Source organism: Rhinopithecus roxellana, chromosome 9 (assembly GCF_007565055.1).
Source record: "Rhinopithecus roxellana isolate Shanxi Qingling chromosome 9, ASM756505v1, whole genome shotgun sequence".
Classification (NCBI taxonomy): Eukaryota; Metazoa; Chordata; class Mammalia; order Primates; family Cercopithecidae; genus Rhinopithecus; species Rhinopithecus roxellana.
The window spans coordinates 131204436-131217049 of record NC_044557.1 but is presented as its reverse complement, the minus strand read 5'-3'; the positions used below and the strand labels follow the sequence as shown (position 1 = coordinate 131217049).

At 39.9% G+C, this 12614-nt stretch overlaps 1 protein-coding gene across 2 annotated transcripts in view; it reads right to left on the bottom strand.

Moving 5' to 3' along the window:
- SLCO5A1 (solute carrier organic anion transporter family member 5A1) overlaps positions 1–12614 on the bottom strand; it is a 160974-nt gene that overhangs the window by 80882 nt on the left and 67478 nt on the right. For both annotated transcript variants that reach the window (XM_010375049.2, XM_030938208.1), the window contains exon 4: positions 6753–6970. In XM_010375049.2, the coding sequence (XP_010373351.2) occupies positions 6753–6970 (218 nt within the window). The remainder of the gene's footprint in view (positions 1–6752; positions 6971–12614) is intronic.

Genomic DNA, 12614 nt, shown 5'->3' with positions numbered 1-12614 from the left:
TTTCCTAACTATGTTCTAGAGCTGTGATTTTCACAGTGCGGTTCCTGGACCAACAGCTTCAGTATCATCTGGGAAATTGTTAAAAAAAACAAAGCTAATTCTCAGGCCCCACTCCAGACCTACTGAATCAGAGACTGTGGACTGGGGCCTAGAGACCTGGGTTTAAGGGAGTCTTTGTGGTGATGCTGATGTAGGCTAGGTTCGAGAACCATTGATCTTTGGAAAGGGGTTTTATATAAAGGGCACTGAGCAACCATCCTATGGCAAATATGGGAAATTCAAGCAGCAACTTTCAATAAAGCTGCAAACACAAAATAAAGGGCAATTTAGCAAAGGAAGTATGTATGCAGAAAGACTAAGAGCACAGGGCCCAGGCATGTAGCTTTTAGTGATTCTTCTTTGCTGGGTCAAAAATTGACCTGAACACATTCATACTATACTTGTTCCAAAACACCTAGCAAAGGAGCATATACAATGGTTCTGGGTGTTCTTAGGCAGCTCAAGTTCAGAATTTATTCCTTCTGCTTCTCTCAACTAGCTCCTCTCCCCATTATCTGAGGTTCAAACCCTATAACCACCTCTGGTACCTCTCTCTCCATTATTCCCATATCAGTTGTCACATCCTAAAGAAATGACCTCTTTTGCCAGGTGCAATGGCTCATGTCTATAATCCCAACATTTTGGGAGGCCGAGGCGGTGGATCACCTGAGGTCAGGAGTTCGAGACCAGCCTGACCAACATGGTGAAACCCCATCTCTACTAAAAAGACAAAAAGTAGCCAGGCGTGGTGGCGGGTGCCTGTAATCCCAACTACTCGGGAGGCTGAGGCAGGAGAATTGCTTGAGCCTGGGAGGCGGCGTATGCAGTGAGCAGAGATCACACCGCTGCACTCCAGAGTGAAACAAAGCAAGATGGTCTCAAAAAAAAAAAAGAAAGAAAAAGAAATGACCTCCTTCTTCCCTCCTCTCGTTCACTAATTCATTCATCAAATATTTACTATGTACTTACTAGGTGGTGTAAACTCAGCAGAAATGTAATGGACAAAAAAAAAAAAATCCCTGTCTTCATAGAGCTTACTTTCTCATTGGGGAGGCAATAAATAAGTAAGTACAATCCATGGTAGGTGAGTGATGGGTGCTAAGGAGAAAACTAAAGGCAGAATGGAGGTAAGAAGCCTTGGAGGAAAGGTCAGCGATTTTTAACAGGGTGGCTAAGGAATGCCTCACTGGAAAGGGGCCATGTGAGAAGCTCACTGAGGAAAGTGAGAGAACATTCCCAGCACATGTGTGGCAAGTGTAAAAGTCCTGGAGTGAGACTGTGTCTGGCATGTTTGAGGACCAACAATGAGCCCAGTGCAGCTGAAACAGAACACACAATAAACAAATGGGACTGAAAGGAGAAAGAGTTGAAGAGGTAACCAGGAGTTAAATCATAGGTCACAAAGAAGTGGACTTTTCTGTGAATGAGCTGGGAGATCACAGAGCTTTGAGCGAAGGAGTGGCAATTTAACATTTCTAGCTGCTGAGTGGGAGGCATGTAGAAAGGCGGCAAGGGTCAAAGCAGCAGGGCCAGTTTAGCAGGCTGCTGTGCTTTCCTTCTCTACTAGTCGAAACCTCCCCACCGGGCTCTGTCTGCAGCTGTCTACCTGCGCCCCTTCCTAACAATCTGCTCCTCCTCCTCCCTAATCTACCTCTTCCACTGCTACCAAACACCGGCTCAAACCTCCCCATTCCCCATTAGAAAAGAAATCAGAGAACTCACGCTAGAACTCACGCTCTCCACCATATGCCCTGCTTGACCTTCCCAACCTCATCTCCCAGGCCTCTGCCACATATATCCAACGCACCAGCTACAAACTGCTTGTTCAGCACTTTCAAATACATCTACACAGTCCCAGTTTCTGGCCTTTGCTCTCTCTGCCTGAATATTCCTGACACCCGCCTCCACCTACTGAAATCCTCCCAGTCTTTCGAGGTTCATCCCAAATCCCACCTCCTCCACATAACTTTTCCTGATCCCTGAACTAGATGTTCCTTCTGCAGCCTTGAACCTCCACACCATTGCACCTGTTCTCTTTTTATGGTCTTTAATACATTTCCATTTGTATTTGTCCTGGCTCCCTCAGTGGACTCTAAGCTCTTGGAGGGTAAGCCATGGCTCACTCAACTTTATAACAAAAGCATGGAGTACAACACCTTCTATAGGGTGAACACTCAGTGAATTCAGTGATACCAGCATTATCCTTCCATGAGCAAAATTCTCTAACTTTCAGTGGCCTCTTTAAATCAGTTTATCACCTCAGGGCAACTATTTTATTTAGTTACGATTTTAAATATATTGCACTCTAACAGACAAAACTCTAGCAGAGAAAAAAATCTGTTAAATTTTATGCTTAATTAATAATACTAAGCAATTAAGCTTCAAAGATTAAAAAGTGGACATAGAAAGTAAAATCCTTCTTATGATTAACTGCCACCAAAAGTTTTTTAGATAGAAAGCTTGCCCAGTTAAATTTGGAATGCTTTAAAATGCTGGACCTCAAACCTCAGGAAAATGGATTTGCTTAAATATTTTAAGTGTTTATTTTTATTGGTAAGATTTTTATGGAATCAATGCTAATCTCTTTGTGGAATGTAATACAGATACACTGAGAATTCTACTTTCCCCTTTGTGGTGTCTTAAATCAGCATTATTCCTGCATAATTTATAATAAGAATATGAAAACACTGAGTCAGATTTTCTCAATGTCTGTCATTAAAATGTGGAGGTGGACTTATATTTTCTTCTAACATTCTCTGCAACAGAACTTCCCAAAAGGGCACCATTCTGTATGGCTCAAATAATTTTCTTTTCTTTTCTTTTCTTTCTTTTTTTTTTTTTTTTTTTTTGAGATGTAGTCTCACCTCTGTCGCACAGGCTGGAGTGCAGTGGCACAATCTTGGCTCACTGCAACCTTCACTTCCCGGGTTCAAGCAAATCTCCTGTTTCAGCCTCCCAAGTAGCTAGGATTACAGGTGCTTACCACAACACCCATCTAATTTTTGTATTTTTAGTAGAGACTGGGTTTTGCCATGTTGGACAGGCTGGTCTCGAACTCCCAATCTCAGTTGATCCACCTCAGCCTCCCAAAGTGCTGGGATTATAGGCATGAGCCACTGCACCTGGCCAATAATTTTCTGTTTAAGAAATTATAACTTACCAACTTCTACCTCCTCTTCGAAGGTACTAATATTGGTATCCAAATTTGAAATATAAAATAAAGACCAAAAATCCAAGTGTGGTGGCTCACACCTGTAATCCCAGCACTTTGGGAGGCTGAGGCAGGCAGATTCCTTGAGCCCAGGAGTTCTAGACCAGCCTGTGAAACATGGTAAAACCCCATCTGTACAAAAAATGCAAAAATCACCTAGGTGTGGTGGCACAGGCCTGTAGTCCCAGCTACTAGGGAGGTTGAGCCAGGAAGGATCACTTGAGCCTGGGAGGTTGAGGCTGCAGCGAGCCAAGTTCATACCACTGCACTCCAACCTAGGTGACAGAGAGAGACTCTGTCTCAATAAAATAAAAATAGAATAAAAAATTTAAAAATTAAGACCAAAAGAAGCCCTACTCCAGAAAATAGAAGGGAAAACAGGATCTGGGATTCAAACTCAGATTTAACTCAAAATGAACTTTTCTATGAATCATTCTTTAAGGCAAGACCTCAATAATAAATATTAGCTTTGTTCAAAAGTAACCTCAATAATAAATCTCAGCTTTGTTTAAAAAAAAAAAAATGATGTCAATAGCAGAATGATTCCTGGGGATTTAATGTGTCCTTTGGAAAATTATCTTAAATACTAATCACTTTCTTCGGGTGATATGTATTAGATACACTAAAGGAAATAGATGTATACAAGATAAAAATGAATTAATTTTAAATATTCTAATTGAACATTATTTTAATATCATCAATGTCATTTTTAGCAAAACATTCTCAATATAATTCAATTAAAACAGTATTTCTTTCTAACAAGATGTCTCTTGAAGTTCCAGTCTTGATATGATTAGAGAATCCAGTACAAGTGGAAATAATAAAATGAATCAGTTGTGTGTCCCAGTCAGGAGATTTGGCTGCAGAAGTAGGATTAGTCATGATAATCAAGGCATAGGGTAAAAAAAGGAGACTTTATCAAAAATACTAATAAGAAAATCAGAATAGAAACAGATTTTATAAACCAACTACCCATCACCATTCAAAGACTCCTCTTATTCTTGTTTTTAAAAGACAATATCTTGAACCATCAAATTGAGCATAGAGAAGACAAAGAAAAGCAACCCCTGGCAGTACAACAAGATATCCCATAAAATAGTGTATAGATTCAATTTCCAAAATCATTTTTGAATTCTCAGTGGCCCTGATCGCTTTTGAAACTGCATGTCTAAGTATGGGTTCCCCAGGACCAGGACCTGAGACAAGAGTTCACGTCCAGGTAATTTATTTGGGCAACTCAGGGAACGCTGGGTGGAGAGCATGGTGGAAGTGCACTGGAAGGGAGGAGAGCCCACGAAAGACACAGAGACACACCTCAGAACTGCCTCCTCCAAGAGGGGCAGGAGCTGCGGGGCTTATCCAGTCATCCGCTTAAGACTTATCTGGGGCATGGGAGGCCAGGGGTTTCATTCCTTGGTACCTGAAAACCGCCTCATGCAGGAGCCAAGCAGTTTTCTCAGCCCACAACGAAAATCCTTCAGGCAAATAATTTCAGTCCCGGCAGTTAGTGGACCTTCGCCATGAAAACGGTGGGGTCCAAAAATGTGGACAGGGCATTGATAGCATTGTCTACACTGCATCTTCCAAAAGAACTTCATTCCCAGCAACAGTTGTATCTGCTCTTGGTATTTGATATCAATCTTCTCCCCCCTTTTTTATACTGTCCAATAGATGATATATTTCATATTCAAGTCACCTAACCCTAAGCTATAAAACATATAATTTTATCTTATGTATGACTTTATTTCTCCTTTTGAGTCTACTTTATAGTCTCCATAAATGAAAACTCAAAGGCTGGCCAGGCGTGGTGGCTCACGCCTGTAATCCCAGCACTTTGGGAGGCCGAGGAAGGTGGATCACCTGAGGTCAGGAGTTCGAGACCAGCCCGGCCAACATGGTGGAACACCATCTCTACTAAAAAAAATAATAATAATACAAAAATTAGCTGGGCATGGGCAGGCACCTGTAATGCCAGCTACCCAAGAGGCTGAGGCAGGAAAATTGCTTGAACCTGAGAGACAGAGATTGCAGTAAGTGGAGATCGCACCACTGCACTCCAGCCTGGGTGACCCATCTCAAAAAAAAAAAAAGAATCACAAAGACTATTACTATGTTTTAAATTCTTTGACATCAACCTTGTCTCAAGTGAGTTGTGAAAAAAAAAAAATCACTCTTTTGATAGTAGCCATAATGGTCTATAACAGGTTCACAAAAATGATGGGCCAGTGCACATGGGAAGAGATCAGGCCATGCCAGTGTCCAGAGAACAATTTATGTTATTAGAGCATAAGAAGTCATGTACAGTTCCAAAAAGTGCACACTGTCACAAAATCATGGGAAGGGAGAGGGCCGAATCTAAAATGTAACTGGAAAGAAGCATTTTCAATGAAATAGCACTTCATTTGCTTTCAAAAAATATAGTCTTTAAAAAAGGTTCAATCTAACTATTATTATTCTTAGGCCATAAGGACATGTCTGTAATATATGAGTAACTTTATTCTAGGCTGGAAATGTTCCTCATTGGCCACACTGTGTATACAGTCAAAATGAGATGATAATGTGCCTAGGTAAATTTTACCTAACACAACCTTGACTGATGAAAGCACTTGATAAATATTATGCTTCATAATTTATACCAAAAAAAATCAATTCAGAAAATGTTGGAAACAAAACTGAAACTAATGGAAGCATCACATTATAGGTTTCTAGAATTAAAGGGACTTATTGTCATTCAACAGATATACGAAACACTGAACAAATATTGTCTGGTCATGATCACTTCAAATTGTTTAGGTTATAGATTGCCTAATCTAGCTTAATATAATCAGCATTTTTAAGATAAATAAAAATGAAAAAAATAAACTATACATCACCAAGACTTTCTGGATGCTTTTACACTGGGTTTGGAGGCCCATCCCCTGGCCACCCTTCTCTGAGCCCACATGCAAGCATTTGACACAGCTGCTAAGTGAGATCCCTTTCTAGTGGTAGGTTTTATACTTATGTAGGCATCAAACCACACTACCAAAACCACTATTATTCCTCTGAAACAAACCCTCCATGGCACAATGCACTTGATTTTTAATATTTTAAAAATCAGACATCTCTAATTATAGTAAATAACATATATAGACATCTGTTTCTTTATGATCTAAATCAGTGCTTCTCAAACTGTGTATGAGGAAAAGCCATTTTTTAAAATTATTATTTCTAGTCTGTCATCTACTGATACTTTTGTAAAATACACAAATGAATTATTTAAAAATTAATTTTAAATAACATAAAATATAAGCTTAATTTTTAAATTATTATTAGATGCAACACAAAAAAAAATTACTCTGTCAAGTTTCTAAAAGTTTTGCAACACTTACTCTCAGTCTTAGTACTTATCTGGCCACAAGCCAACCACAGACAGTGGGTAGACAGCACTGGCCTGGGACCACACTTTGAGTAGCACTGACCAAATCGCCATGCATGTATTTATTCAAGAGGTATACTTTACCTCTGACATCCTTTCCAAATCCCATAGAAGAAACTTTTTTGTCCACTTGTTCACTGTTGTTTGATTTCTCCTTCAGAACATCGTCATCACTAACAGCATCAACAGAAAACTTTTTCTTTTTCTTTTTCTTGTGTCGAGGTGGAAGCTTTTTTGGAAAAGTAAACATTGGGAATATCACAAGAAACATTGCAATGGCACAAAGGAGGAATCCACTCCACCTAAAAAATTGGAAAATGTGAATAGCATTTATGGCTTTTCTTTTGTGAGTGAGAACAAATTAGTAAAGTAGAAGTTTGTGGTGATAAAATTCTCGAGAAAACTTTTTGTAATCAACTGTAAAGCAGTGGGAAGTTGAGCAAACTAAGAAAATGAAGAAATTCTCCCTTTCTGTGATATAAATGAGAAATCTACTCAATAATTATACTAGTGTTACATTGAATATTATAAACAGCAACCTGATTAGAATTTCCTTCAAGTGTTTTTGAGCACCAATGAGTTAGTTCTGCTAGCACTGCTAACCTTCTACGATGTTTATTTTATGATATGTCACTAAATTATAAATTCAATAGAAAAATAATGTAGACTATAGCATGTTATATGGACCAATATAGACATTTCTTTCTCATAAGAAAAGCATTAATATCCCATGTGAAATATGTTTTAAATTATTGAGAATATTCAAATATTTTTCTACAAACACTTAAGAATGTATTGACCCAGCCGGGTGCAGTGACTCACACCTATAATCCCAGCACTTTGGGAGGCTGAGACAGGAGTCTGAGATCAGCCTGGCCAACACGGTGAAACTCTGTCTCTACTAAAAATACAAAAATTAACCGGGTATGGTGGTGTGTACCTGTAATCCCAGCTACTCGGGGATTACCTGAGAATCACTTGAACTTGGGAGGTGGATGTTGCAGTGAGCAGAGATCGGGCCACTGCACTCCACACTCCAGCCTGGGTGACGGAGCAAGACTTAAAAAAAAAAAAGAATGTATTGCTGCCCACTTAGCTGGCCTTCACAATACTTCACCACGTATAAGGGTTACTGACAAAGACATTTAAGTTTAGTCCTTGCCTTCAAGAACCTACAACCTATTCATAAGCAAGCCAAAAATATAAGAAACAACCTCTAAGAAATGCAAAATGCATATAATTAAATATTAGATTATATGGTACAGATTATGAGTGCTATCAAAATTCAGAGAGGGGAAATGAATGTGTATTGGAAAGCTTTCCAAGAAAAGTAGAACAGGAGCTATTAGACTCAGAATTCTGTCCTTAAATTCACCTGAGGTTGCCACGTTGCAGAGCACTAGGAAGCAAATACAGAGAATAGAATGAAATTGTAGTATTAGAACCTTGGACTTCTTGACTGCATGATGCCCCGCGGGTCAATTTCTCAGTCCCCTTTCAACATTTCCTTAGCAATCAGAGGTTCCTGGCCCTCCCTAACAGGGTAGCCACGTTCTAACTACGATTCCTCACCTCCAAACTCTGCATTCAAGCTTCCAAGTTCATAAATAGCCAACACATTCCCATCAATTGTAAGCAGAATGCAAGTAGCATCGTAAGTATTAATACTGAATTCAATCAAGTAAGAATATAGATCCATTGCAAAGTGAAAATTCATTTTGTAAAATAAGTTTCTATTAAAGTGCTGTTATCAGCTACTAAAGGTCACAGTTGAGAGAATGATTCCTACAATTAGTCATTAATAATTGAGTGTGCTATTTTCAAAGATATTTAAAGTTATATCAAATGAAGATTTTAAGCTAGTCAGGAAAGGGCTTTATTTTGAGAAGTTTGCTCGGGGCAGACTTCCAGCAATCTCAGTTATTCAGAATGTAACCACCAGCCCAGTGCCTGACACAGATCAGGTACTCAAAAAAAATCTGCTGAATAAATAAATTGAAAGAGACAGTTTTGATTTTTAAAAGGTCAGCTGGGCACAGTGGCTCACGCCTGTAATCCCAGCACTTTGAGAGGCCGAGGTGCGTGGATTACCTGAGGTCAGGGGTTCGAGACCAGCCTGCTAAACATGGTGAAACCCTGTCTCAACTAAAAATACAAAAATTAGCTAGGCATGTCATTGGCAAGTGCCTGTAATCCCAGCTACTCGGGAGGCTGAGGCAGGAGAATGGCTTGAACCCAGGAGGCGGAGGTTGCAGTGAGCCAAGACCTTGCCACTGCACTCCAGCCTGGGCAATAAGAGTGAAACTCTGTCTCAAAAATAAAAATAAAAATAATTTAAAAGGTCATCTGTCTACAGAGAACATAGCTATGATAATGCCTGGCCCCTCTTACTACTTGGGTGCTTACGAGGTCCTTACCCATCAGGCACTGCTCACTTGCCTCTGGAGCCAGTCTCCACAAACTCTCCATTCCAGTCCCCTGAATCCCTGCAGCTCCCTGAGCTCTCATACTCTCTCCAGAAGAGGACAGACAGTGTAGTGTAGGGGACAACTCATGGGCTGTGGCTTCAGACAGACCTGGGTTTGTATCCTGTCTTTACCACTTGCTTACTATAGAATCCTGGGAAAATTACTTTGCTTTTCCAAATTGGCCTTCTTATCTACAAGAGGGGTAATAAGTATGCTTGGGGATCATCAAAATTAAATAAGATAATGTTATGATGGACGTCATAAAATGTCTGTCCCCAAATTAGCAATTGGTTCATGATAGCTAGTTTTGTGCGGTTGCTTTGCTTTTTAATTAATTAATTTATTTATTTTGATTTTTTTTCTTTAGAGACAGTGCCTCACTCTGTCGCCCAGGCTGGAGTGCAGTGGTACAATCATGGCTCACGGCAGCCTTGACCTCCCGAGCTCAAGTGATCCTTCCATGTCAGCCTACCAAATAGCTGGGACTACAGGCGCAGTGGCTAATTTTTTATTTTTTTATAGAGAAGTGGGGGGGTCTCACTATGTTGCCGAGGTTGGTCTTGAACTCCTGGGCTTGAGTGATCTGCCCGCCTCAGCCTCCCAAACCGCTGGGATTATAAGTGTGAGCCACCGCACCCGGCATGCTTTTTACATAGCATTGCACTCAGCCTCCCTGCCCATCCCAGCCCCAGCCATTGACTTAAAATTATATGCAAACATTAAAAATTTACTTGTAATAGCCCAAAGTGAAGGTGCGTAACAGGAAGGGGAGAAATATAGCAAATAAACAAAAATAATACAAAAATAATATTAAAGTGTGGGGTCACTTCAAAGCAGAGCAAACCGACTCACATTCTTCAACAGTCTCAAATAACATCGATACAACCATGATATAATAATGATGCTAAAGAGGACTCTGAGAAAAGCTGAGTGAGACAAGAAAGTGTGCAGTACATGTTGGAAAAAGACACATCAATAACAGCTACACTTGAAAAGCCAAGCTACCTAAACCTTTCATGAACCGTGACTCAGAGACCATTCACTAAGGGGGCCAGTAAGAGAATGGACTGAGAGCTCTGCTCTGGAGTCAGTTTCTTTTCCCAGCTCTCACTGACTCTGAGGCCTACGGAAAATTATTGAACTCCCTGAACATCAATTTCCTCAGCTGCAAAATGCACATAATACCAGTGACTACCTATGGTTGTTACAAGGCTTAAATGAGAACGTTTGTAGAGCTTAGTATAATGCTGGACATAAAATAAGCACCCAATACATTTTAGCATTATTCATTCCTTCCTTCCGTCTTCTCCCTCTCATCATATACCTATTGAAAACTTATCACTGCTGCTAGACATCATATAAAATAACATTGCATCAAATAACTGTCTTTGTTCAAGGTAGAAGTCTGTTACAAGCAGTTACTCAATAAAACTCAAATTTGTGTTTAAATAGACCCTCATTATATATTTCTATATTGACAGTCTTTATCATGTGTAGAACTAACATTGAGCCATTAAAAATGGGTAAAATTACTTCAGCGCTGATTAAATTCAAAGGACTGAATAGCTAACACATACTGTACAGCAGGAACAACTTAGAGTGCCAGACATGTAAACTCATTCATTCCTCACAACGACTCTATGATAATAAGTACCATAACTACCTTCTTTTATGGATTATAAAAACTGAGGCACAGAGTAACTTCCCCAAGGTCAGATAGGTATTAGGTGGCAGACCAGTGTTTAAACCCAGGGGAATATGGCTTCAGGGTCTATACTCTTCATCTCTCAATTTTATTTATTTATTATTTATTTATTTTGAGATAGAGTCTCACTCTGTCTCTCAGGCTAGAGTGCAATGGCGCGATCTCGGCTCGCTGCAACCTCCGCCTCCCAGGTTCAAGCGATTCTCCTGCCTCAGCCTCTCGAGTAGCTGGGACTCCAGGCATGCACCATGACACCTGGCTAATTTTTTGTATTTTTAGTAGAGATGGAGGCTCGCCACGTTGGCCAGGGTGATCTCAAACTCCTGACCTTCAAGTGATCCATCTGCCTTGGCCTCCCAAAGTGTTGGGATTACAGGCGTGAGCCACCATACCCAGCCCTCATCTCTCAATTTTGCTGCCAACTGGACTAAGGTCTCCTAAAAACAGTTCAAAAGACAGCATAAAGCACTGGTAAGACTAAAGCTCCTGCCTTCCCTCCTTCTCCCTACCCGAGTTGGTTCTCCCCATCTTTCCCTCCAGATGTTTCCCTGTCACTGTGCCCTCCTTAAGGACCTCTAAATAGAACACAGAACATATGCTGGATGTTCATAAATAGAGTTAATTAATCTGGTTTTCTGACAATGAAAAAAGTCTCTACTCTGATTTATTTCAGAACTGGAAAGGAAACAGACAAGATCAAAAATTTCACTATGAGTCAAGAACTTAAAACTCCTGTGTTACTTCCCTAACGCTGACAGGGGAACTCCTTTCTGTATGATTTAAAAATTCATAACACTTCCAACTTCAAAGAGCATTACTTATGAAAATAGGAAATGTGTATAACAACTAATATCTGTTAGCTGCTTTGAAAATCAATAGTGTTAAACATTATTCCTACCAACCTCAGAGTTATAATGTTATTATCATGTAATGAAACGCAGAGAAAACGAAGTACTCTAAGACACTCTTTAGAGACTAATTACTTTCTCCATATGTGTCTATGTTCCAAAAAAAAGTGAGTAATTACTTGGCACGTATCTTTTCTGATACTGAAGTATTCTCTTTACTATAAAGTGAAAATGCCTTATCAATGTATATATATTGCTAACCCACATGAAATGAATTCAGGACACCAATATTTTCAGTTAGTGCTTGCAATTGTAAAAAATAACTTATCATGTTCAAGTTGAGGACTGCAAGAACTCAAACATGACTCTGTTATTTGGATAAATAACATAACATCCAAAGTTGAAGTTCTCATTCTGAGTCCTAAGCATTACTTATTTTGGAGGACAGTTAAGTCCTAGGAAGCGAGAAAGCAGCTAAATCTCTAGCACACGTGAGGAAACAAAATATTAGCAAGAAAAAAGGGTCACTGAGAGTGTGACAATGGAAAAGCAGGACTGGCATTCCAGGCAGTGGGAGAGGGTTGTAAAGCAGACACACAAATACAATAAGAAAGTGAAAACAATGTATTTTTTTTTTTAAAGCACAGAAAAGATACTGAAAGGTATGATTAAAGTCAGCAGGAAAGTCCCCACACAGCCACAGCAGTCCTTTTCCTTCACTCTGCTATAAAGGAAGCACCCCAAACCTAAAGAATGCAGATTAAGCCAGTGTCCCCAAACCCTCTGTATAAGCTCCCTACTATAAGAAGTGGCTTCAGGACCACAATCTGATTCATGTGACAGTTGTGGAGGTCAGAAGTGTAAAATGGTTGAAAGGGCTGCGTGCCTTCAGGAGGCTGGGGAAGATCCCATTTCCTTGCTTTTC